The sequence below is a fragment of the Drosophila kikkawai genome, chromosome X (genome assembly GCF_030179895.1).
Source record: "Drosophila kikkawai strain 14028-0561.14 chromosome X, DkikHiC1v2, whole genome shotgun sequence".
Classification (NCBI taxonomy): domain Eukaryota; kingdom Metazoa; phylum Arthropoda; class Insecta; order Diptera; family Drosophilidae; genus Drosophila; species Drosophila kikkawai.
This window is the reverse complement of record NC_091733.1, coordinates 23344430-23371340: the sequence shown is the minus strand read 5'-3', so window position 1 is coordinate 23371340 and position 26911 is coordinate 23344430. Positions and strand designations below refer to the sequence as shown.

The 26911-nt window shown below is 34.5% G+C and overlaps 1 protein-coding gene across 1 annotated transcript in view; it reads left to right on the top strand.

Annotated features, from left to right (window-relative positions):
• Positions 1 to 26911, top strand: part of Lim1 (LIM homeobox 1) — a 57318-nt gene that overhangs the window by 3801 nt on the left and 26606 nt on the right. The window contains exons 2-3 of the mRNA XM_017167174.3: positions 15413 to 15608; positions 16642 to 16868. Coding sequence (XP_017022663.1) covers positions 15413 to 15608; positions 16642 to 16868 — 423 coding nt within the window. The remainder of the gene's footprint in view (positions 1 to 15412; positions 15609 to 16641; positions 16869 to 26911) is intronic.

The window sequence follows — 26911 nt, the reverse complement described above, 5'->3', positions numbered from 1 at the left end:
GGGCGTGGTGTGGCCCATAAATTGCCATGCATAATGAGGCGTTGAGTCTCCCGCTCTCTCTCTGTCTCTCTCCTTGTCAATATATACATATATCCTACAAATTTTCACTGCCTTCGCCGGTGGTCCGGGAGTAAGGAAAAATAAAATAAAGATAGAAAAAACACTGTGCAAATATTATAATATAAAATCCAGCTTTCAAAACCCATCTACAAAAACCCGTTTCCAATCGCCGGCACTTTCAAATTAAAACTTACTATAAAGTCGCTCGATCCAGGTACCCAGATAGCGGAAGCCAGCCCAAAGTCGTTAAGAAAAATATATAAAATGAGATCTAAAAATTTTTAGATTTTAAAGAAATTAAGTTGAGCTTTTAACAACACATAAAATGAGGCAGAAAAAAAAAGAAAAAAATTATTCACAAATGCTTCATCGTTTTTTAGATATTTTAAAATTTATTGTAAAACACAGATCATTATAAAGCAAGGATAATTCAAGCATTGTGAACATTTTTCTACCCTCAAACTCCGCACAAATCGTATCCCAGAATACCGACTTGGGAATTTTTAGGGCACCTCATCGAAGATATTTAAGGCTGCGTTTATATTGAAATTAAATTGAAATTAAATACTTCTATTGCCTGAGAATAGAGTCTCTGGATTCATGATATCCTTTGGCAAAGTCGAGTTTCCCCAGATCTTGCAAATAGTTTTCCAGATTTCTTCCCGTCTCACTCCTGTATGTCTGTCGCTGTCTCTATCACCGCCGCTGTCCCTGTCTCTGTCGCTGGTCCCTGTCCCTGTCTCTGTCTCTGTCCCGTGCTATGAAAGTTATGAGGGGCCCCCCAACTGTTGGGAACTTTTCAATTTCTGCAATCCGGGGCTTGGCCCGAACCAGAAACTGAAAACTGAAACTTGGCCGAGGGTAAGGCAACGTCGTCGCCTGTCCTCCTTGTCGTGGAGCAAAGAGTAAGGCCCCCCTTTAACCCGCTTTTGCCAGCGCTTTTAGGTCGAAAACTGAAATAGTAATTCACATTCATGGGCTCTGTGTGTCTGGGCCATGGTTTTCTGGTAGACTGATACTGGTTCTGCTTTTTGTTTCTGCCTTTTTTGTATTTATTTTATTTTTTTTCTTGTGTACTTTTTGTTTTCTTTTTCTTTATGGATTTCTTGGGCCATTTTACGATTATTTTAAAGCTGTCAATAGTCCAGGCAACGTGTGAGATAATTTATATGCCATAAATTTCATTTGGCAAACTTCTGCAGCCCAACTCCTTAACCCTTTTTTCCTGTCCCTTCTTAACCCGTTGTATTTTGCTTTGCTGCTTTTTTTATTTTTTTTCTAGCATTTTCTTGGGGGCTGTTGTTTCGGTGGCTTATCGCCTTCTTGGGCCTTTGATTTACAGCTCGGCACTCAACAGGTTAAGCTGCCTCCTAACCCTAAAACCCTCTCTCACAGTCTTTCTCTTTCTAATTATAATTTACTATTACACCAAAAAATTCTTTCTAAAAAAAAAGAAGAAAACGCACGCCGAACAACAAGAAGAAAACGGTAGCTAAAGCCTCGGGGATTGATTTATAACCGAGAGATTGCAAAAAGCCCAGCGCAAATGGACGAGAAGATGATGAAGCAGCAGCCGTGGAAAAATAAAAATAAGCAGGAGGTGCTCTTCTGTTACACGGAAAATAAAATAAAAATTTATGGAGGATATATTTATTTTTTAAATATAAATAGAAATAAAAATATATATTAAATATAGGCAGTTTATTCCTATTTAAGATTTTTGTCTTATTTAAAAAAAATAGATAAAATAGATACTTCTTATTTATTAACTAAAAAATGTTTTCAAACACTTGTTTTTGATTTGAAAACTCTATAATCTATACAAGATATTGCTTCATATATCAGGTTCTAACATGTTAATTACATGTTTTTTTCAAGAGAATAATTTATATTCCTCCTTATGAACTTGTTTAAACTAGCTTAAATCTACTTGTCAGTAGTTTTTACAATTAAAAGTCTTGAAATTAATATCTAAATATATGTCTAATCAAGTAAAAACCATAAATAACATTAATTAAATATTTTTTAATTAATACATTATTTAACATGATAAACTAGGGCTAATATTCCAGTGCAGCCAGAGTTTTTAGACGCTTTTGCTGAGTTAGCAATTGAGCCACTTGATGCTCTCACGCAGTTTTGAGGATAGGGGAAGGCAGAGGGAACAGAGGTGGTGCCGCCGCCACCGCCGCCGCCGAAGGAGGTGGAGCAGCCAGTGCTGATGCTGACCTTTAACCCACAACTCAAAGTCACAGACTGAACTCGCACGGCGCGGCGGCAAATGAGCGAGGGTAGGGGGGGGCCGACAGACACTGTCTCAGGTTGAGCAGTTCGTTCGTTCGGCTGGAACCAAAGAAAAACGATCGCGGAGCAGATGACCGCAGCAAACGTCGATTCGTTCCAAGTGCTCCAGCAGCAAGAAGAGGGAAAGACGTGAAAAAAAACAAAAAAAATTAAGAGGCATAGGTTACAGCAGCTGCACAGCTCACAAAATTTTTAAAAACGTTTTCGTGGCTTGTATAATTTATATATAATTTTTGTTTTCAAAGAATTTAGTGAGAGGTTTAACTTAATAATTTTTTAAAAATATAAATATTTTTATAAATGTAATTTTTAATATAATATATTTATTTATTTTTTTAATATATTTAGTTATTTAAAATATATTTATTTATTTATAATATTTATTTAAAATATAATTATTTATAATATATATAGTTTATAAAATACAAAATAAAAAAACATTTTATAACAAAATCTGACATTTTAGGACGTGATAATTATATTTTAAATTTAAAAATAATATAAAAGTTGTTGAAAAATGTACTGTTTATTTTTTACTAAAATTTAAAATCTTATATTAAAATAAAAACATATATTTATTTCAAAAATAATTATAATTTCGTTTAATTTTGTCGGTTGTTTTATGCCTTACTCTCTGTGTGTGTGTGTGGGTGTGCGTGTGTGAGCGCTATGTCAAGTGAAGCGTTTCCCCCGCATTTTCCCCCCTCCCCTAGCTTTTCCTAGACTCTAAGGGTCCCTTGTCCGCAAATCATCAATAATCGTAGGGAAAATGTAAAGAAAGACCAGCAATAATGATGCGTATAATGCTGCTGCTTCTTTTTACTATATAGTTTCGGCGCGGTGTGTCTCCAACTTCTCATCGGTATATTACCATCATCATCACCATCATCATCATCATCATTGCCTCGCATCAATTTGTTATGCACTTTTATTGTTCGTTTATTAATTTGATTATACGGCTGCATTAAAAAAAAAAAAAAAGAAAAAGAGGGGAAAAAACCCTGCCGACTTTGCGGGCGCCAAGAAATTAACGCAGCTCTTACTTTTTATTGCTCATATGCAAATTAATTAATCAAAATCCGAAGCTCCCTCCTTGTGTTTCTATATTATATATATATTTTTTTTTGTATTTTTTGCCGATTTTTTACTGCTGGGTGTTTGGCAAATCATTTGCGGCAAACATCTAAAACGCAGCAGGAGCGGTCGCCGCCGCGTCTTATCAATGGGGCCCCGAGGTTCCCGGGGGCCTCTAAAAGCGAACCGGAACCAATTGGAACAGTTACGAATCGAATCGAAACGAATCGTAGCGGTTAAATATTGGCAGAAGCCCTCGCCATATCCATTCAACTAATTTTTAAAATATTTCTTAATTTTTGTGTATAATTTGAAGAAATAAACAAAGATATTTAAATATAAACCTTGTAAAATATTAATTTAAATTCTTGATAAATTACAAATTTAAAATATATACAAATTAAAGTAAATCTTATAAAACTATCCTTGAAATGTAACTATTTTATATACAAGAAATATTTTAAATAGCAAAATTGAGCCTATTTAATGGATTTAAAACCTCTTAAACACTTTTATTCACTTAATTTCGTTTATTAAGTCAGCAATCAAGTATTTTTTCGTACCAACTAAAATCCTTCCGAATTAAAGGACTCTTTCCAATGCTTAAATTGTTTTTTTTTCCTGCTGAAATTTAATCGTTTAACATATATAAACAAAAAAAAACCCAAAGTTGCCTTTAAATCGGAAAACCGAACCGTTGGCTGGGACTTTCCCCTCTGGTTTGCTTTTCCTTATCGCTGGAACAGACGTACCCCCACCTCGGGCTGCTTGCTTGCTTTTTCACCCCCTGTGTTTCATACTTTGTCCTTCAGCCTCACCCCACCTCTCCTCCCCCCCCTTTCGGGTGCGTGTCCTCAGCTGCTCCTGATGCTGGTCCACTGATAAGCCTTGTCAAAAGTTGACTTCCAGCACGCGGGGGATGATGATATTGTGGCAGGGCGCGCAAAAAAAAAAAGAAAAGGAAAGGGGGAGGCCGGGCAGCATCTCTACGTGCATTCGCATTCAAGGTTAAACTGAGGAAAGATTGCGATAAAACGATAAAAAAATTTTATGTTTATGTTTCTAGGGGAGGAAGGAGCATAAATTTAGAGCTTATCGCTCTGGCAGCTATAGATAAACTCCTCCTACTCCTCTTGGTAACCGCAGAATCCTGGCCAACCCTCGGGATATATTCCTTTCGATAGTCAAATCGATAAAAGTGATATTTGATATTTTTTGTAAACGATTTTCCAACTTTTTGATACATTACAAATGGCGTTTTTGATTTTATTAGTATTTTTTATATCAAAATTGTTCATTAAGGTCTTTAACTAGTTAACCCATTTATTCTTGAATTTAAAGCACGTCAAATCAAGCACAGACTTGAAGCCTTCCCTAGAATATTCCTTTCGATAGTCAAATCGATAAAAGTGATATTTGATATTTTTTCAAAGCGATTTACAAACTTTTCGATACATTATAAAATGCGTTTTTGATTTCATTCATGCTTTTTATTTATAAATTGTTCATTAAGGTCTTTAACTGGTTAACCCATTTATCCTTGAATTTAAAGCACGTCAAATCAAGCACAGACTTGAAGCCTTCCCCTTGGGCATACAACTTTTCCAGGGCAAAACACATGTCCGTCAAAAATGATTTTGTGTCTTCGAAACGTATTGATACACGACGAAGACACTCTCTCAGCTTTCTTGATTATGGGATTGTCCAAATTATTATTATTATTATTATTGCTACTGGCTGCTCGCTCGCTCGCTCTCTCTCCTGGTGCCAAGATTGTTTATTATTAATTGCATTTCTGGGGCCTGGCAAGTGCACTTGGAGTGCCACAAAGCGCAATAAATTCTGCAAAATTAATGTGCAAAACCAATTAAAGGACAATTTGTGCTCAGCTACAGGAGAGAGAATATGTCCTTGCTGCTTTCTGCTTTGCTGCTGATCATTATAATATGCATAATATTATGCTTGTCTTGGCCCACAAAATGGGTCCTGGCTAAAAAGTTGCCAACTTTGGCCAGGCTTCGAGCTAAATTTTGCCAATCAAAGCAGAAATTTTCCAGCAATCACAGGCGCCCCCGTTTATATATGGCAGCGGTTGTGCCAGTGTGTCTGTGTCTGTGTGTGTGGGAAAATTTTTGGGTGGCGGTGGGAGGAAGTGCATACGCTTTATTTGGCACAAAACTTTAAACCCTTAATCGCATTAAGCGCTGACTAAAGTCAGTCAGCAAATGCAATGGAGGGTAGGGCGGGAAAAGGCAAGGAAAAGCGGGGAAAAGCGAGCAAAACAGTGCACAGTCTATTTTGTAAACTTTTCTTTAAGAAAATTAATTGTTAAATTAGAGATTTTAGTTACAAATTTAAGATACATTTCAAGCAAAATCGGGAAATAGTGCACAATTTTTTTTGTAAATTTTTTTTAAAGGAAAATTAATTGTTAAATTACAGATTTAAGTTAAAAATTTGAAATACATAAGAAAAATTGGTTTCATTTTTATTTTATAATTATTTTGTGGCCTTTGAAAAATCTAGAAAAATTACACATGAAAAAGAAATGGAAATTTAGTGAACTAGAGATGAAAAAATTTTGTTGAAGAGGAAAAACAAATTTCTTTAAAACAAATGCTCACATATTTCTTATATATTTAACTTATTATTTAGTCACTCTAAGCCTCAAAATATATAAAATAATATTAAAAACTAAATGAGTACAAGTATAAATGCATTTCTCATTACAATTTTTTTTGTAAAAGGTTTCAATTCTTGCTGAGTTCACCATATCGAGTGCAATCACTATCTATAGCTACGAAAAGACATTTACACATTTATAAGCCTCTCCCCCAAACCTCCCCCCCCTTGCATTAAATATTAAAAAATGCAAATTTACAAATACATAAATTTTCAATGAATCGCCAACACCAAAAGCATTTAAAATCAATCAATGGCCTGGGCCTGTGCCCAGACAACAACACAAAAAACAAAGGCAACCTGGGTGAAGGGGGTTTTTGGGGGGAGGAACTTGGTTGGGGCTTTTTGGTTTGAGGGATGAAAATACCACATCAAATGAGCCCAGGCCCAGGTAACCGCTGAACTTAGCAGGTGAGTTGAGGCGGGAAGAGTGTCGCAATATTAACAAAATAAACATAGAGAGAGAGAGAGAGCTGAAACCGAACGAAAATCCCCCAAACAACAGACCGCAATGTGATGCACTTCACGTGCTTGCGGCGAGGTCCTGTTTGAGCTGCCGTGGTGGGTGCTATGTGGCTACCCAAGTTGGGTGATGGTCACAGAAGTCTGGTCTTTAAACAAGAAATCAGGGAAAAACAAGAAAATGTAATAGAAACTGAATGTAAATAGAGAAATTCAATTGTTTAAATATTTTTAAATTTTTTTAACTATTTTTTATATATAATTTGAAGTTAATCTATGTATTGGCTTAGGTATAACAAGCTTAAGATGTATTTCTAAATGGTTTTTGATAATGTAAAAATATTAAAATATACAAAGTTATTTTTTTATATATAATATTTATACATATTCCTATTCCCTTCCAAACTATTTTCTATATATATGTACATATGTCCTGTATATATATTTTTTCCCATTTTCTATCGTTTTTGTGGAAATGCCATCAGCATTTGCAGATCCTGACTTGGGGTAAGACTGACTCCTGGGGGTTGCAGCAGCAGCAGCCAGGCAGCATATCAAATAGGAAAAAACCTTTGCAAAAATATGGAAAAAAAGCTAAAGAAAAAAACATACAGAGATGGGGTTGGGGTTGAGGGTTATATGTCATTTCTGTGGGGGAGGTTGTTGTCCTCGTTGGCTCGTGTTTTTGTGTCCGTGGCACATCACTCATACGCTAAGGCTTATCATTGGCTATCTGTCTGCTGACAAACAACAACAGCAGCAGCAGGAGCAGCAGCAGGAGCTCCCCCAAGGGGGTGGTGAATATGAAAGGAAGAAGAATCCAAAACTTACGAGAAGCCACCCCAAAAAATTGCAAGGCATCTCTCTCGCTTTCTCATCTCGACTCGGCTTTGGCTCCATCTCACTCAGTCCTTTTGGCGAAAAACGAACAAGTGTGATTTTTATGGGGCGACAAAAGGAGAGGAAAACAAGATGAAAAAAAAAAAAAAAATGAAAAAGGAAACGAGGAGGAAAAAAAAGATATAGCTCTTGACGATAGCGAATGAAAGAGGCTGGGATATAAAAACTCTCCCTTTGGGGGGGCCTATAAAAATCTCTGCAACTGACGACAATGTTGATGATGACGACTATGAAAATGGAGATGAAGATGGAGATGAAGATGGAGATGGAGATGGCGATGAAAATGGTTGATGAGATTGGGAAGAGACTCCTCTTGAGTGAAAAAGGTTAGCAAACCCTTTAAAGCCAAACACTATTTAAGATAAATCAAATTTATAAGATTTTTAAGAAGAGGTTTTAACAGGGAAATAACAAAAACTATTTCAAAAATAAATATAATATAAATATAAATATAAAATGTATTTAAAATTATAAAGATATTATTTTAAAACCAAAAAGAGGCCATTTGTGTAATGAACATTTTTGCAATATTCTTTCATTTTTTTTCGTTTTGTTTATATATATATATTGTTGTTGTTGTTTTCTTGTTCGTATTTATATTTTTCCAACACAACACAGAAACAACACCATAAGGTAGAAAAGAAGATAAGGACAACGAGGAAAGAGAGAGAGAGAGAGAGAGGGCATGCGAGAGAAATACGCCTCCTTTTCTGTAACTCATGCATATAAAGTATCTGCTAGATACACAGAGACGTTGTTCGATGGGTTAAAAAGGGGTTTGCGGCTTGAGGTGAGGCCCTTCGATGTAGATAGGCGGCAGCCCAGAAGCCATCGTCTCGCATCATGAAATTGTTTACTTTGCCATTATATTCAGGCCCCGTCTCCGCCCAAAAAAAAAAAATATATACAAAATAATGAAGCCAAGAAAAAAACAAGAAAAACAAAAATACACAAATACGAAGGAGTCTTCTTATTTTCCATCGAACCCTGGCCAATATCTACTATCAGTGAACTCATCTTATTTTTACTCTGGTTCGATATGTTTTTTTTCCTGATTCTTTCTTTTTTTCTGTTTATTACAACTTAAAAGTAAATAAAAAACAATTTAAAAAAATATAAAGTAGAAATAAATACGTGAAAGATACATTTTAACATTAAATCGACTAAGAATTTGTTATATTAACCGATATATAAACTAATCGAAAACTGCATATATATGTTTTTCTTCAACTAGTTTTTTTTTCAATGAATATTCTAAAAAAATATTTGTAAAATAATCAAAAAGCATTGAAAATGTTTAAGAAAAGTTATCAAAACTTTAAAAAGTAAAATAATCGATAACTGCATTTATATTTTTTTCTTTATCGAATTATGTTTTCAAAGAATAATATTAAAAATGAATCATAGAATCATGTTTAAGAAATGTTTTTCAAAATTCAAAAAAAGTATTTGAAATACTAACAAAAATATACTGAAATATACTAGTTTTTATATACATTCCCTGCTTTTACCTTGAGAAACTCCCTTACTCCCCTCTCTCATTTTTGGTAGCTATTTTTGCATTTCTTTCTCGGGTTCCCCCATATACCACTTTCTTACCTTCCCCCTAAGCCCCCCTCAAACCAACCCCCCTGTTTTGGCTCCTATTTTTAATGCAATTCGTTGCGCCTGATTTGACAATTTTGATTGCATTTTCCACTCGTTTCCCCAGTAGTTGTGGCTCGGTTAAGCCATGTCTGCGCCCTCGGAGTCTCTTTTTGGAGTCTGTTGTCTCGCGTTTCCCACTCCCCGTTTTGCTTTTAATATATGTACATTTTTTGGATATATAAAAATCCATAAAGAATATTTAATGTTGCGTTCGCTTCGAGGCTAAAGTTCAACCGTTTGGCTTTGTTTTTGGTTTTTTTTTATATGCTTGAAATATTAATATAAAACTTAACACCTAGTTTTGCGGTTTCTTTGCTTTTGTTTGTTGTTAATATTATCATTGTTGCTGTTGTTGTTTGTTGTCATCGCTTTGCTCACACAAATTGTTCACGTTAAACTTGTTAACATTTTAATTACATAATTAGTTGCGATATTAGCAAAATAAAATAAAAAAAATGAACAGCTCGGCAAAGAAAAAAGGGGGAAAAAATTGAAATAAATAAGACAACAAAAATATAAAACTGAATATTTAATGAGGAAACTTGAATAAATGTAGTGGGAAGATTATAGACGCTTGTGAGTCGATGATAATTGTTGTTGAAATTTAACCCAAATAAATTTTGGAATATTGATAAATATTATTTACATATTGTTTATAAAAAGAGTAAACTACTATTAAAGATTAAAGTAAGTTTTAGTACATTTTTCTTGAAGATTTAATTACTTGGATATATATTCTTGTATATTTTTTCATATATTTTTATATTTGTTGTATATATTTTTTTTATATTTGTTTAAATTTTTTATATTTTTTTTATATATGTTTAAATTTTTTTATATTTTTTTTTATAGTTTTTATATTTTGTTATATTTAAATATATAATCTTAGTAACTTATATAAGTTTCTTTTATTAAAATTTCCACAAAATTACAACAACTTTTCTTTAAGATTTAACTCCCTAAAATTTTTGTTTGGGTTTCCCTTATTTTCTCAACTTTTTTTTTCCTTCAAGTTTATTTCGTATTACGCAAATGCTTCCTTGCAACTTGCCTTTATCTTGCCTTTTTCCTCGTTTTCCCCCGTGGTTTTCCCCATTTTCATTTCAGCCATTTGTTTGGCTTTTTCCTACTTTGGCTGCTGCATTTCCATTTGGATTTTTGCATAAGATTTGCCCAGCATAAAAAGTACTAGCATGCTGAAAAAAAAGAAAAAATAAATAGAAAATAACACAAAAAAAGGAGGAAAAACATGGCTTGGAGAAGAAAACAGCAGCTGGAAAAAAAAGAAGAAAGAAATGATTGCGATTGAGCGACGGTTCCTGCTGCTGCTGCTGGTTTGGATTTTCTTTTCTTTCTTGTGGCTTTAACATTTTAGTCACGTTTTCAGCTCGGCCAAGGGGCGGTGGGCGGTGCAGGAGGGCCAAGGGGGCGTAACCAACATGGCGCAGCAAGTGCTTTGGCAAAAAAGTTGAAGCTGATTTTTATTATTTCCCATTTTATGTTGTTGTTGCTGCATTTTTGTTCTTTTTTTTTATTTTTTACCCTGAGCTCTGCTGATGTCGAACGAATTTTTCACAGTTTGTGGCGCGCAGACGACAATGGTCAAAAGTTTGGTTACTATTTCTGCCCGTTGTTGTGGTTGCCTCTGTGGCCATTGTGCACAGTGGGGTTCACAGTTGAGTGGAAAATGGAGATTTGGGTTTTTTTTAAGGGAATATATATATTTATGTTGCTTTAAAATTAAGTAAAATTGAAAAGTAGATTTTATAAAATTGATTTATTATTAATTTTTTTCGAATATTTAATTATTTTAAATTTCCAAGGTTCTAAATTAAAATGTAAGATATAAAAAATATTTATAAAATTGTATATGAAATATATAAAAATTAATTTTATTTATTTAGTTTAATAGCCAAGCTTTACTGTACTTTCTGTGGCCTGATGCTGGTCAAGCCGCAGCAGCAGCCACGGCAGCTGTGGAACAGAGTTCAGTTCATTTGTTATTTTTTTCCAGACTCATCCTTATATTTTTTCTTTATTATTATTTTTTGTATTTTTTTTTTGTTGTATATTTTTTATTTTCTTTCTTTTTTTGGGGCCGGTCTTTTGGGTGTTGCCGGGAACAACCCAGCGAGCCATGAAGAAGCTGCTGCTGTTGCTGCTGCTGCTGCTGATGTTGCTTGCATTATAAATGCAGTTAGTCCGTGGATTGCGGAGAAGCTGGAACACAATTATATAGCCTTCTATATATATATATGGGTGTGTGTGTATATGTGAGCGCGGAAAATGTTGTGCAAAATGCTTTGTACGTGTCTCGGCTGCCACTTTGCACTTTTCTTTCAGTTCTGCGATGCGGTCAATGCCTGCCACACAGATCTACAGAGAAAGAAAGAGTTTATAATTAATGTTTTAATAGTTTAAATATTTAAAATTAAAATCAAAAGTGTAAATTATTTATTTATTTTATGTCGAATTTTATAAGAGAAGCTGATTACATAAGTAACCAAAATCAGATTACTTTTCCACACTACACTCCTCCTTTTCTATCGTATACCTTCTTTTATATATTTTATTTTTTATACTTTCCGTAAAAATCTTTATTTTTTAAACTCCATATTTTTTCTCTGCCTAGAGAAAAGGTTAAGATAAAAACTGAAACGTAGAGAAAGAAGTAAGAAAAAATAAATGGCAATGAGGAGCGCCTAGAGCTTGAGATATTTCGCTTCGTTCCAGTAGCGGGCAATTTTTCACATCGTTACATAAATTTCAGCGGAAAATAAATGGCCAACGGTAGCCAAAAGTGCACTCAACAATATTTAAATTGCGACACTTAAGCAGCAGCAACAACGATAACAACAACAACACCAACACCAACACCAACAAAAACAACACCACAGACACCAACATCAACAACAACGTTGTCGGCGTCTGCAAACAACAATTTGTCGCTTTTTAAAAACGCGCCAGAAGGCACGAATAATAAAGTCCAGAGCCGCCAAGGTGCCGGACACAACTGACAGAGGGCGAAAAAGAAATGTATAAAATAAAAATTAAAAAATACAAGAAAAAGAAACAGTGAGAAGAAGCGACCAGACAGAAATGGCTGATAGGTTTCGGGTAGTTTATATGTTAACAAAAAAAGACGAATAAAAAGTACTCTAAAGAGCTTAAAACTAAATATTTGCCACCTAAAAAAACAATTAATAACAACACCAACACAACAGATACCAGCAAAACAATCGTAATTACAACAAAGCACTAGGAAAGACTACAGAAATTACACCAACGCTTAAAAGCTGTAATAGAAACTTAAATATTTGCCAACCAGAATTACCACCATAAAAACAATTAATAATAACACCAAGCCAACAGATACAGATACCATTAAATGCGACACCAACAAAATAACCGTAATTACAACAAAGCACCAGAAAGTCTACAGAAATTACACCAACATGCACGAGACAGCAACACGAACCACATTTAACCCAAGTTTTCAACGCTTTTCGTATAGTTCATTGAGCCTCGCTCCGGGGTCCCCGGACTGCTCCGTCGCACCTCAGGCAGCAGCAGCATCTCCTCCGCCATCCTCATTCCCATTTCCCCCATTCCCCCCCGCAAAATACATCCGCATCCCGCCATTTCGTTCCGTCTATAAACGTCTATAACCTTCATTAAAAATTGTCTGCAGCGGCATGAAATGATTGATAACATCCGTCAATTTTGACATATGCGGCAAGGTCTGGACTTGCAACTTGCCACTTGCGATGATGTCGATGTTGGTGTTGGTGTTGTTGCTGTTGCTGGTAGGTAGGATGTTCGTTATAATTCTTGGCTGTTCTTTGGGGCTCCTTCTTTCCTGTTCTTTATTTTGTATTTTGCTGCAGCGAAAATGAGTCAATTCGTCAATCAATCAGTGTGTCAGTTGCTCATTTATAATGGCCAAGCATTTGCTGTCGTGCCCCGCACCGCCTTCCTTGGGGTCTCCTCTGAGCCTTCATTCATTCATTCCCGTTTTGGGTTTTATCAGTTTGAGAGGCTCGAGGCAGTGGCTACTGTAAGGTTTCACGGGGCGTATGAGTAACGCAAAAAAAAACAATATTAATAATAATAATAATATGGAGGAGAAAAAAAATGTTGAAGAGCAGGGGAAACTGCTCCCTAAGCTTTATTAATGTGGGTCATGTCATTGTGGGAGTTGGAAGCAATGTGGAGGGGGAGTTATGATATATATTTTAGCTGAATCGTCGGAATTCCGTTCGTCATCTCCTTTGGCAGTCCCCAGTAATTTGTCTTCTGGGATGGGTTTTGTTTTTAGTCGTTAATATTCGGGCTTTATAAATGTTCTTTAAGTATTTTTGATCATTACTTGTATATATATTTTTTAAAATTTATATTTAATATTGAGACGGGAATTTGTAGAATTTTTGAAACTAAATCTTTTTAATTTTATTTATTTTTTTTGAAGATTTATATAGATTTTATATAGATTTTTAAAACTATATTTCAGGATGTTTGTAATTTTCAGATAATATTAATATATATGTGAATATATTTTTTTTAATATATATTAATATTAATATATATGTTTTTAAAATATTTATATATATTTTAAAATTGTTAATATATATTTTGAATACGAAACAAATGTACCTTTAATTTTTTATATATTTTTTTTCTTATCTTGTATTCGTCATCTTATTCCTCCCACTTCCTTTTCCCATTCATTGCCATCCTTCCTTCCAGCTCCTTCCTCCTTCCCCTTGTTTTTGCTCTTCTTCCTTTCTGAATTCTGCTCCTCTTGCTGTTCCGCCTCTTCCTCATTTTTCTCACCTCTTCCTCGGCTCCCCCACCGTTCTCGAATGTTTAAAAACTTTTTGAATGAAAATAAATTTTCACACACAAGTTTGCTTATTTTTATTTTTATTTTTTTGACTCTCCTTTCTCCTGTTTTGAGTTTCTTTTATATTTTGCAGACTCTTGTGTTTATATATATATATTTTGTACCTGGTCACGCCCGCAAAGGAGGCCCCACCTGCAAATGTTGAACAAACGAACACAAAAGTTTGTTCTTCTTTTAGGAATTAAAAATAAAAAAGGAAAAAGAGAGAAAAGGAAGCGAGTTCCTGGCCTTTGCAGCTCCATTGACTGATTGACTTCGAAAGGAGGCAGTTGGTTCTGCTCCTTAGCCAACAGCTTCCCACCTCCTTTATCTCTCTTTGGGAGCAGGAATCCTTCTTTGTTTTTTCCCTTTTTTTTTAACCTCGACTCAAGTTTCTCAGGCCTCAGGGCTCCATTTTGGCTTGGCCTCTATCATTATTCGGTTGCACTTCTCTCGATTTTGCTTATTCACACACAGCAGAGGTGGAACTCGCCCCGAAAAAAAAAACCTGTATGTATTTTATATACATATATGTTGATATATATATATATCTATGTGTGCCACGCCTCCGGCAACGCCTTTTCTGGGAGAACTAACAAGGTGGAAGATCTTAAAACATTGATTCCTGCACCGCAAATAAAGGGTTGAGCTTGAAATGTATTACAAATACTTAATATTTAAATGTTAAATAAAAAAATATATATTTTTAAATTAAAAAATCGTTAAAAAAGTTTGTACTTTAGTATATTATTCGTATTTGTTAATAGAACCTTAAGAATCTATAGCTTTAAATTAATATTATTTGCTTTTAAGTAAGGTTTTTATTTAATTTTAAGTTTTTTGAGGTATTTTGAAACATAACTCGGCTTTATAGGGTTAAACTAGGAAAACAAACTTTAAAGAAATAAATTTTAAACCTGGTTTATTTAGGTTTTGACTTAGTATTAGCCATCCTCCCAGGCAATTAACAAATTTGTCTAAGTGCAAAATGCAAAGTGCAAATTGTAAATCCTCAAATGTTTGCACCCGTCCAAGGCCACGCACCTGGGAATTGCTCATTTTCCAGGTGTATAAAGTTACGGAGGGGAGAAGGCACAGGAAAGGGGGAAAGGAGAAGGGGTGAGAAAGGGGAAACCCCCACCCACACACATATGCAAACTTAATGAGGCAGCCATAGCGAGGTGCTAATTTGCGCCTCGAAGGATTTTCGGACGCACAGTTGAGTGCTCTCGCAGCTTTCCCGTTTTCCCCCGCTGGTTTTCCCAGTGACCTCAGCTTTTCCAACTCAATCAAAAGGAGGTTTAAGTGGTTAAAAAAGTTATATTATTACTTTATTAAATTATTATAATAATTTAATTATTTTTCCTAATGTCTTCTTAATTTTCGCTTTATTTTTTGCAGGTCGCAGTGAACCGCCTGTTGGCGTGGGCGATCCCTGTGCCGGTTGCAATAAGCCCATCCTGGACAAGTTCCTGCTGAATGTCCTGGAACGCGCCTGGCATGCCTCCTGCGTACGCTGCTGTGAATGCCTTCAACCGCTAACCGACAAATGCTTTAGCCGCGAATCGAAGCTCTACTGTCGCAACGATTTCTTCAGGTAAGCCCTTAAAATATTGAAAAATATAGAAAAATATTGAACAATTTAGAAAAAAATATTGAAAAATATAGAAAGTTATAGAAAAATATAGAAAGTTATAGAAAAAAATAAAAAAATATTGAGAAGTGTTGAAAAATATAAAAGAAAAATATAAAAATATTGAGAAAATATTGGAAAATATTGAAGAGCATATAAGAAAATCGAGAAAACTATTGAAAAATATGGGAAAATATAAAAAAAAAAATATATAGAAAAATATTGAGAAGTATTGAAAAATATAGAAGAAATATAGAAAAAAATATTGAACAATTTTGAGAAAACATTGAGAAATATAGAAAATTATAAAAAAAAATATAATAATATAGAAAAAATATTGAAAAAAAATATTTAAAAATATTAAATAAAAGCTATATAGTTTAATCCTTTTTTTTTTTTTTTTTTTAAACAATTAAATGTATTCCCCACAAATCAAAATCAAATCAATTAAGCCAAGTCGCCATTCGCAGCTTTGACTCCTTTGGCTTGTTCCATTTGATTTCACAACGTCATTGGGGTTATTCAGCTAATTGAAAAAACAAAAAAAAAGAAGAAAACAAAAAAGAATTGATGGAAAAATAAAAATCGGGAAAGCAATTAACATGCAAAATACCTGAGCAAATCAAAATGAAATCAAATCCTGGCCCAGCGCTCCTTGATTCAATGAAAGGCGACAGAATAGAAGGATGGACTAACTGGAAAGGTGTCCTATCAATCAGGGCCAGTTGGGGAAAAGGTTAACAAGTGACAGCGACAGACAAAAGCCATCCATAAACGAGGAAAGCTTAGAAAAAGGCAAGGGAAATTAATTCCTGACTTTTGCTATTGAAAGGTTCTCTCAGGATAAATTCAAAAGAAAATGTGAGGCACGAGTAGATATCAAGAACTAGTGACTAGCTTAGATAGGGTTAAAATATTAACTTATATTTTACTTTAATGTTAATTCATTTATTGTTATAAAATATTATATATATTTTCATTATTTTCTTGAAACCAGACGTTATGGCACCAAGTGCAGTGGCTGTGGCCAGGGTATTGCGCCGTCGGATCTAGTGCGAAAGCCCAGGGACAAGGTATTCCATCTAAATTGCTTCACCTGCTGCATATGCCGCAAGCAGCTGAGCACAGGTGAGCAGCTTTATGTGCTGGACGACAATAAGTTCATCTGCAAGGACGACTATCTGTTGGGCAAGGCGCCATCCTGCGGCCAAAATTCGCTGAGCGGTAAGTCCAAGTCAAATACTAAATTAAATATTTAAAAATATACGTTTTTAAATTCCCAATTTTCCTAATATTCACGTCCTCTCAAATTTATACTCTATTTTCCCTGCTAATCTCGTAGCTATTCCAATTGAAATCTAAAATCAGGACCTCATAAATTTTACCTCCTATCCCAATTGGGGCTCATCTTTGCTAATGAGAGTTTTGTCCCTCTGAAATGCAAACCCTTTGAAGCCCCCTTTTACCCCCTTTGTTACCCCCTCACGTATCTGCAATTCCATCAGCAATAAATACAAAATTACGCATACGACACGTGGTACGCTTTTGGGTATATTTAGGCGCAATTTGTGCAACGAAAAATATATATATATATATTTTAATTTGTGACGCAGTTTGTCTATTTGTTTGCACTAATTGTTTATCGTTTGCCATCGAAATATTTGCCATTCAAATTACCGTGGGAATAAAAGAAAATGCCTCCATTGTTTTCCAGCCAAACTCTGGATGTTTTTCCTACTGCTGTTGATTGTTGATTTTTCCTGCGCCAAAATTTCATTTTTTTCCCCCTATATATATTTTTTTTGTTTACTTCCTTGCTGTGTTGTCTTTTGTAATCCTGGAAAATATTTTGTAGAGTAGAAATTTGTCAGGGAAAACTGACGGCAAGAAAGCCATGCAAAAGTCGCGCGGCTAAATGCTTGGCAAATATTTACACAAATCGTATAAATAAAACAGAGGCTCATGCATAAGATAATAGGACACAAGTACATACAAACATATATATACATATGTATATATGTTGAGGATGTGCAGAGGGTGTAATGTAGGCTTGGTTTATTAAGGAATTGCGTTATTTAGGTACTAAATTTTAACAAAATCAAACTGAAGAAGGTTTTAAAAGAGGTTTCAAGTGAAAATACATTTCCTAGCTCATTTAAAAAATTTCTTCCATCTGAATTAAAGCCTTTTTATGTGTATAAATTGTACATTCCTTCCCCAATACAAAAAAAAAGAAGGCCAAAAAGAGGCAGCCGGCAAAACGCATTAAAGCCAAAAGCAGCTGCAAAATGTTCTCCCTCTTCGCTATATATATGTATATATTTTTTTTTCTGTATTTTCACCCCATCCAGAGTATCCTTTTGTTTACCCTTTTCACTCGACGGGCAAAGTTTTAAAGGATGTGCAGCGTGTGTGTGTTTGAAAGTGTGTGAGAGAGCAGTTTAAGCTTTAAAGTTCAGTCTGGATAATTATTTGACATTTGCCAAGTTTTCAACGGCCAACAAATGGCAATTAAGGCTTTAAATTAAAGGAAATAACATTTAAAAATTACAAAAGACAATAAATTAAATTGAATTTAGTAAAAACGTTAAAGTAATACCAATTAAATGTATAAAATATAACTTAAGAGAATCAAAATAAAGACAATATAAGGTGTAAGGGAAACTTCAAGGGAAACAGCCAATTTATAATGTAATAATTTAGAAATTAAATTAAAATTTGAATTTATCAGAATATAAGTAAAAATTTAATTTATTTTATAATTTTGTTAATTTTGATTCCCGATTTCCCATAAAAGTTAAAGTTTTCAACTTATTTTATTGTTTACATTTGCCAAGTTTTATTTGGCTTACTTCTTGCTTTTGTTTTCTGCTTTTTTATTTCCTTTTCACACGTACACACACGCACAAACACGCACACACACACATTACTGCTTTGGCTGTCACACGCAGCAACGCCTTTATCGCCTCGAATAATGCCTCAACTTGAGTGTGTGTGTGTGCCTGTTTTCTTCTCTTTTCCTTCATTTATATTTTTCCTTCATTTTTTTTGTGCCATAAAAATATATTCCTTTATTTTTTTTCCAGAAAAAACAGAAACATTCTTTTTTTCACAAAAATATTTTCGTAGCATACTTAGCGGCGTTAAATATTTCAACGCTGCCATTTTTTTTGCACCCCACCAACCGCCCCAAGCGAAAGCCAGAGAGAAAGAGAGAAAGGAGGAGTAATGGCAAAAGACAGAGAGAGAGAGAGAGCGGCGGCGAATTAGAGAGAACCGCCGCCGCTCGTTCTCTGGCTTCTTGCAGTTGCGCACACTTTTCACGAGAGCCAGAGAGAGATGGAAATAGCAAAGCGTCATGCTGCCGTCGACGTCGACGCAGGCAGAACAAAATGGCTGCTGGCCCCAAAAAAGTAGGCAACGAAGTACACGCACACACATGCACATATTTACAGATATATTTAGATCCCTTAGCACACACCAATAACTCAATAATAATTATTATTTATATTCACTAAAAATTATTATTATTGTCTCAACTCTCGAAAAAAAAAATCTGAAAAAATAATGGCAAGTAACGAAAATGTTTGGAAAACTCCAAGAGAAAACTCTGCCCGTCTGCTGCTTTCCGCCTGCGACGGCAGTCGGGGCAGCGCAGCCAGCGTCGCTGTCGACGGCGACGTAGGTCCAAAAGGAGCGCAGGTCATTAATGTTTTGATTTTAATTGCGTTAATTACGTGCAACGGATTTTTCACTTGGTCCTTAAAAAAAATATTACAAAGGAAAAATAAACCATAAATTTAAAAAATAAGCAAAATATGCTTGAAAATTCCAACTATTGTTGCTTTCGCGTTGTAATATTGGTGAAAAAGTGCAAAACAAATCGAACGAAAATCGAGAAATATCAAGTATACGACGCAGGGGCCCGCCGACGGCAGCCAGGAACAGAGACATAAAGAGAGAGTGAGTGAGAGAGGGAAAGAGAGAAAAAGAGACAGAAAGCAAACGAGAGAGATAAGAAACCTTAAAAATTATGATGAAAAATAGCTTTGTAGAAACATTGTAGAAAATAGCAAAAAGAAAAATCATTTGTGCCTTTTGCCATTTTTTTTTTGTGTGTTTTTTTTTTTTATTATTATTTGTCACCGCTCCCGACGCGTCAATTTATGGCTTGTCATATAAATTAAACTGTTTGCTGTGTGATAAACAACAACAATGGACGGCAGGGCAGCGCGTAACTGAGGTAATAAATCAAAAAGAAATAAATAAAAAGAGAGACAAGGAAGCAGCGGAGAACACAACAAAGTGCAATGGATAAAAACTTTTGAGATAAAACGAAAAAAATAAGAAAGAAATAAAATTTGAAAGGCTAAAGAATTGGTTTCATAAAGTAACTGACATTGATAAAAACTAATTGTTGAAGTTGTTGGTGAATTGTAAAACAAATTAAAGAGAAGAAAAAGAACTTAATTCTTTGACTTTAAGAAAACATATTAATTAAAGGAATTTAATTGAATTTAAAATAAAAAATTTTATATATATACTATAAAAACTAATTGTTGAAATTGTAAATTGATCAACATTTTTAATTCCAATAAATATTAAAAAGTACAAAGGTAAAATGCTACCTCCAATTGTTGAGTGTTCATAAAAATTAGCCAACTTTTTGGACTCCACCGGCATCGTTGCCTTTAAGCCTTAAACTTGGTGAGTTATCATCAACACTTCAGATGACTTACAGCTCTCGAAACATAAACACTTATTACACATGCCGAGTCCTTATTTGTATGTGTGTGCGTAATGACCCTTAAACGACCTTAACTCAGACTTTTGCCTGTTGTTTTTGAGGGATTCTGTCGTTATTTTTATGACGGCCCCCAAAACCGAAAACATAACAGAACAAAAAGGGAAAGAAATTTTTATGAACCCACACAAAAAGCACACGTTCTTGCCTCCTTTTTGCTTCCTAATTTCCCATTTTATTCCTTTTGCTTTATGGCCAAGCCGTTTTTGGTCCTGGTTGTTGCCGCATTTTGTTGCCTTCTTACGCCTACTTTTCGTTTTTCGTCTCGGCCAAGAAAAGGGTCAATCGCATATGGCCATGAGTCTTAAGGAGTTTACATCTTCGGCTTTTATCTTTTTTTTTCGCAAAGATAAGCAACTGTTGTTGGTTCTTAGGTTTTTTTTTGTGCTGTTTAAAGTTAAAGTTGGCAAAGTTCAGGCTTAGGCCAAGTAAATGACTTCTTTTGAGCAAAAAGTCAAGTCTTTTACTGGGTGTTCTCTTAGGGAGAGATTTTTTGTAGTTAAATATATAATATATATATATAACTAATTATTTAAGTAATAAATTTATAGGAAATATATATTTTAGCCCTTATTTTTTAATTTTGAAAATAAAAAACCATAAAGCCTGGCTAAAATACTATTTTTCCTAGCTAAATCTGGTTGGTATATCCCTTACTATATATTATATATATATCTCCAGCAAATCGTCCCTTTTTGGCCTGTTCAACCACATGAAATATACCGCAGATTTACGGTTGTCATTTTGCCGGCTGGTCACGTAATATAGTACTCTTATTCCTCTGGGGGTAAATCGTTGGTTTCCCAGCTATACGCCCTTGGCCCTCGACCACGCCCGCCGCACACCACAGACCGCCCCCTTCTGCCACCTCAGCTGCCCCTCTGGCTCTCCCCTTTTAAGCCAGCAAACAGCCTTGCGGTTGTTACTTCCTCTGCTCTAGGAGCCTTTTATTTTTGTTTGCAGTTTCAGTTTTTTTTTTTTTATTTTTTGCATCGGTGGCAGTTTCAGTTTCGCTTCCTCTTTTTTTTTCCTGGTCAGTTTTGTGGATATATATACTATATATTAAATAATACACAGGAAGAAAGTGTTGTAAAAAATTCAAAAAGTATATATATAATATATAGAAGCATTTCTACATAAATTTCAAAATTTTTTCTAACCTTATATTATATAAAGAAAAATTAAAAATATAATTTGAATATTTACATCTTAATTTTATTTATAATATAAATGTCATTCTTTGAAAATATATTTCAGATAATTATAAAAATATTATTAAAAACTGTTTACTGTTTATTTTATGCCAAAATGTTTTTATTTCTCACCATGCCCTTATATATACTTCTATATACATATATTCCGATTTATATATATTTCTACACGAATATGTAGGTATTTATGTGTACTTTTTTTTTTTTCCTGTTTTTTTGTCGCCGGGGCTTGCAGCTTGAAAAGTTTATGGTTTTGGCTGCTGCGGCTGCTGCCTGTGGTCCAATCTGTTTCCTCTACACCGAGAAAGAGAGAGAAAAAAATACAAATAAAATAAAATAAAAACCGAAGAACCGAGTGGAAAAAAAGTAAAACCGTTAAAGTTTATTTGACATTTACTTGGGCTATTTTTTATTTTTATGACTCTTTGGGTCTTTACTTTATTTTTTTTTTTTTCTTTATACACGAGACTGACCACAATGGTCCCCATTCCATTCCCCCCTTTTTTAATGCTCTTTTTTTCTCTCGGTGTGCTGGTGTGCCGTGCTCTTTGGGATAATAAATTTGCGGCTATTTTGGGGCCACGAATTTAATACTTAACCGATGTGCGATAAAAAAAAGAAGTAAAAAACCGAACCTTAACCCGAAACTGAAACCAAAACCCAGCGCTCTTACAATTTTTCTAACGCCTTTTCAACGCATTCGTAAATCATTTGGCCAAGTGCGTCTCGAGTGTGTGTGTTTTTGTTGGCCAACTATTTTCCATAAAAACAGAGCTTTGATTTGTTGCGACCAAAAAAAAAAAAAATAAGAAAAATATATATGTACTCTATAGGTGTCAGACTTTTGGCACAGACTGTAACACAGCGGAAGTGTCGCCATTTTAACAGGAAATAGAAGGAACGAAGCGAGATAGAGAGAGAGAGAGAGAGTTAATAAATCAAGTGAATAATAAAGCTAGGAAATAAATGGTGGACTGTGAAATATAACTGATATATGAGGAAGTTTATAAAAAAGAGGGATCTATTTTGTTAATCGTTTGTATTGAAATGTTATATATAGGCGTTTTTTTATGATTTAAATCACAAAAATCGGGATTATAAAATATGTATATAAATTATACCATTTAAGTTTAATCTAAAAAAGTTTTTGGATATTTTGAGGACTATTTTTTGTTTATTTTTTGTTTATTTTTTTTCATTTAAATGTTGTGGAAAGTTATATTATAATTTTGCTGTATTTTAAATATTTCTAAAAAACCTTTTTTTTTAAATCATTTTTACATATATGCTTTTAAAAATGTTAAATATTAAAATAGTTCACCACAAATTTAGCACTTTCTCTACCCACTTTTTAATTGATTTCTCATCAGGCCTATGATGGCCACGTTTTGGTCTTGTAAAATCCTTAACCAAGGGCCCTAACTCTTAGCCTTGCCACACACTTCACTGGCTGCTTGTTTGTTATTATTGTTCATTGTTTATTGTTTATTGTTTATGGGGCATTTGTTGAACGACTTGCGCGCCAACTTAATGACGAGCCTCGTGTAAGGCCCTCAAATAAAAGCGAGAGAAAAAAATAAAGAGTCTTCTCAGCGCATTTTAATGTCTAACTAAGGAGGGGCGGTGGTGGGTTAAAGGGCCAAAAAAGCATTTGATGATGTGTCGGGGCAAATTACGAGAGGCGTTAAAACTAGAGCAAAGTCCACCTCTTCCTCGTCTTTTGACTTGACTGAACTTTAGTGCCGAAAGAGCGGACTCGTAACTTGTCCCATAAATCTCCAATCAAAAATTGAGCGAGGGGAGGGAGAGGCTTTAACTCTTGATGAGCAAACAAAATCAAGTCTCCTGATAATGACAATGAGAGTTTCAGTTTCAGTTTTCACTTGGTTTTTGTGTGTGTGTGTTTTTGTTTTATTTGGATTTCGGGTGGATCCTCATAAAAAGTGCTTTAAGTGCCGGCACTTTAAGGAGCTATTTCCCCCATCCCCTCCCATCTAAGGCCCAGAGATTTATGGCATGAAAGGGAGTTGAGTGCACAGAAAGAAAAGGAAAGGAAAGAATAGAAAAAATATTAATTAATTAATTATTTTAAATTTTATTAAATTATTTTAAATTTTATTAAATTATTTTAAAGTGTATTAAATTATTTAAAATTTTATTAAATCATATTAAATTTATTTAAAATTTTTTAAAATTATTTTTAAAATTTATTAAATTATATTAAATTATTTAAAATTATATTAAACAATATTTATAAAGAAAATATTGTTAATAAATATTAAAAGAAAATTTTTGATGAAGAAATTACAAATAAAATTGGTTGAATTTTAAACTTGATTTCTTTTAATTCAATTTTTAACTTAATTTTAATTTAACTTAAATATATACCATAAATATGGCTCCTTAAAAATACTTAAATATGCCTATAACATTTACAGAACCAAATTTATTTTGATATTCTTTTTTACACAATTTTTTTAAGCCATTTTCCTTAGCTTTTCACTAGTAAATCATGTCATATTTTAGCATTTTCATGCATATATCTATATATATATTTTTTATGTGCAAAAAAGGAATCCCCTCTTTTTTAGGAAATATCTCCTTAAAAAAAAGAGACAGGTTGGTTGACGGAGATAAGCTTCCAGAACAACAATACCGCCAAAAAAAAAGCAACAAAAAAAGCGCGCCTCGAGCCAAAAAGCAAAAGCGAGATGGCAGCAAACGAAATGGCCAAGAGAGAGATGGCCATAGAAAGATAGACAGTGAAGGATAGAGCTCCGCAGGGGGCCTGGGGTTAAGGTGGAGGACTTTTTTAGGTGGGAGGATTTTCCTTTTTCCACCTAACCCCCCCTCCCCCAGAATGGCTTGCCTGCCTTGGCGGATTTGGCGTTGGCGGCTGACTAAAGAAAACAGGAGCCACAGCCACAAAAAGCGAAGAAAAGGCGAAACAAATGGCGAGGATGCTGTGCCAGGGGTGCAAAAAAGGAGGAAAATCCATAGAGAGAGGGAGGAGGAGGAGGAAGTACTTTATTCTGAGGTCGCACAGCACAAATCCAACTGTCGAAACCAAAAGCACGCAAAGCTTCACGAAAAACTGCTGCAGGTGGCATTTGCCAACCGAAAGAGACAGTAAGAGTGAGGGAGATAGACAGAGAGTGGGAGGAAGGGAGGGGTGTCCATGCTAGGGGTTGGCTTGGCTTGGCATCGCAGCTAAGGGTGGCGTGAATTGAGGTTATGTATACAAAACGGAAACGGAAATGTGCAGAGCTTTGTTTGCAAAATGATGTCTGCAGAAATCAAGAAGTGTGGAATGGGAATAAGGGGGAAACCAAAGAGGATGCGGAGCAATGGAAATGGAAAAAACAGAAATAAAAGGAGAGCTGGAAAAGGAGAGAGAGAAAACTGGCTTAAGGCCCCCCCTTTTGGAAAAGCTTAGCAATGGCGAAAGGACTTGGGGAGGGGAAAAAACACTTGAAACACACTCGGAAGACCCTCGAAATTCTCGTTTATACGAAATCGATTTCGATTTCCTCGTTTATTTTTTTTTTCTTGTTCCCTCCATTTTCTTATTTCCTTCCTTCCTAGTCTCTCTCCCTTCCAAATAAAATGGAGGCGACTCTTTAAGCTTAAAGTTTTTCTCCCCCACAAAACACACAAATATTTCCCGGGGTTGTGCTCGGCTTTCCTCTCTCTCTCTCTCATTCTGGCTTTTCTTATCACACGACTGAGATCTTTGCCATTGGTTGCGTTTCTCCCCTTTTTGGCTTCTCATAATTCATATTATTTATATAAAATACGTATGATATATATAGACACGTTCGGGAGATAAGGATGTGAGTGTGGGCTCTTTACCATGAGTGTTCAAGAGCCGTTAAGCTATTTTATTGATTTTATTTAAGCTTTTTAAATGCGTTTTAAAGGAATTTCTTTTAATAAACTGGTCTAAAAATACTAACTAAAATACTTTGAATACTGAAAAGTGCAATTAAAATACAGAAAATACTAAGAAAAGCAAGATATGTGAAATTAACTGGTATTCTAAAGGTATTTCAATATTAAATTAAATACAGCAAATACTGAAAAGTATAATTTAAATACTGCAAAGACTAAAATTACAAATAAAATTTATTTTTCGAACGAATTTATTTTTTAAATCGTTAAAAGACCATAAGTAGAGCAGCTCCAGAACTCGAAACCCTTCCCGATCTTGCCAGGTAACCCACATATCTTTCTCTCCCACCTGTGGCCGCTGAGGCGAAACCATTGCAGCATGGATAAGTACCGATTCCGATACTGAAACCCAAGCCCACTTGCCGGGGTCACCTACTCCTCCTCCTCCGTCATTCAGAAACCTGTTCCACTCCACACTATTTTACGAGTACTCCCATTTCGAGGTATGTTTCTGTTTCAGTTTCAGTTTTCTATCTCGAAAGCCCGCACTTGGCGAGCGCAGTTAATGTTTTCTGTTGGTTTTTTTTCTCTTATTTTTAGTTTTGTTTTTGTTGTTTTTTTACAACCACTTTGGAGCTATTTTTAATGGGCTTTTACCGCCGAAGCACATTTTCGTAGCCTGACTTTGGTGTTTTGCGTAATGCGCGTGAAAATAAAGTTTTTCGCTTGAAAAAACGTTAAATAGGCGGCTATAAATGACATAAGAAAAACAGTCGCTGCTCAGGACCCCGAGAAACTGAGAACTTTCACGCCTGACTTCCTATAGAAAATGAAAAATCAATACACAGAAAAATTGAAATGTAATATTATTTATATTTTTATTATATTTGATTTTTTTAAAGAATATTTCCAAATTAAATAAGTAAACTACCTTGAATATAATATTTCCATAGCTTAAAATCTTATTTTCTTATTAAAATAAATTTATTAAGTAATAATGATTTAATTTCTCATATAAATTTGTTTAAAATGAACAACTTTTCTTTTTCTGTGCAGTCGATATTGTGACTCAGTTGGTTTGACGATCGCATTGATCTGTAGAATCTCTGACTCAGTTACAGACGACCAATTTACAGAATTCTAGTAGAAAATAGCACAAACAAAAATAAAAAACCAAAAAATAATACAAAAAAGTGCCAAGAAAAATGAAAATCCCCTAGAAACTTGTCTAAAATCAGAACGCCAAAGTTTGTATACTCTTTGCAGTTGTTAATTATTACCAAATTATGAAAACTATAAAAAAAGTTCCCACTGTCTTAATTGCAAGACAAGTCTAGATCAACTCGGCTTATGATTATCCA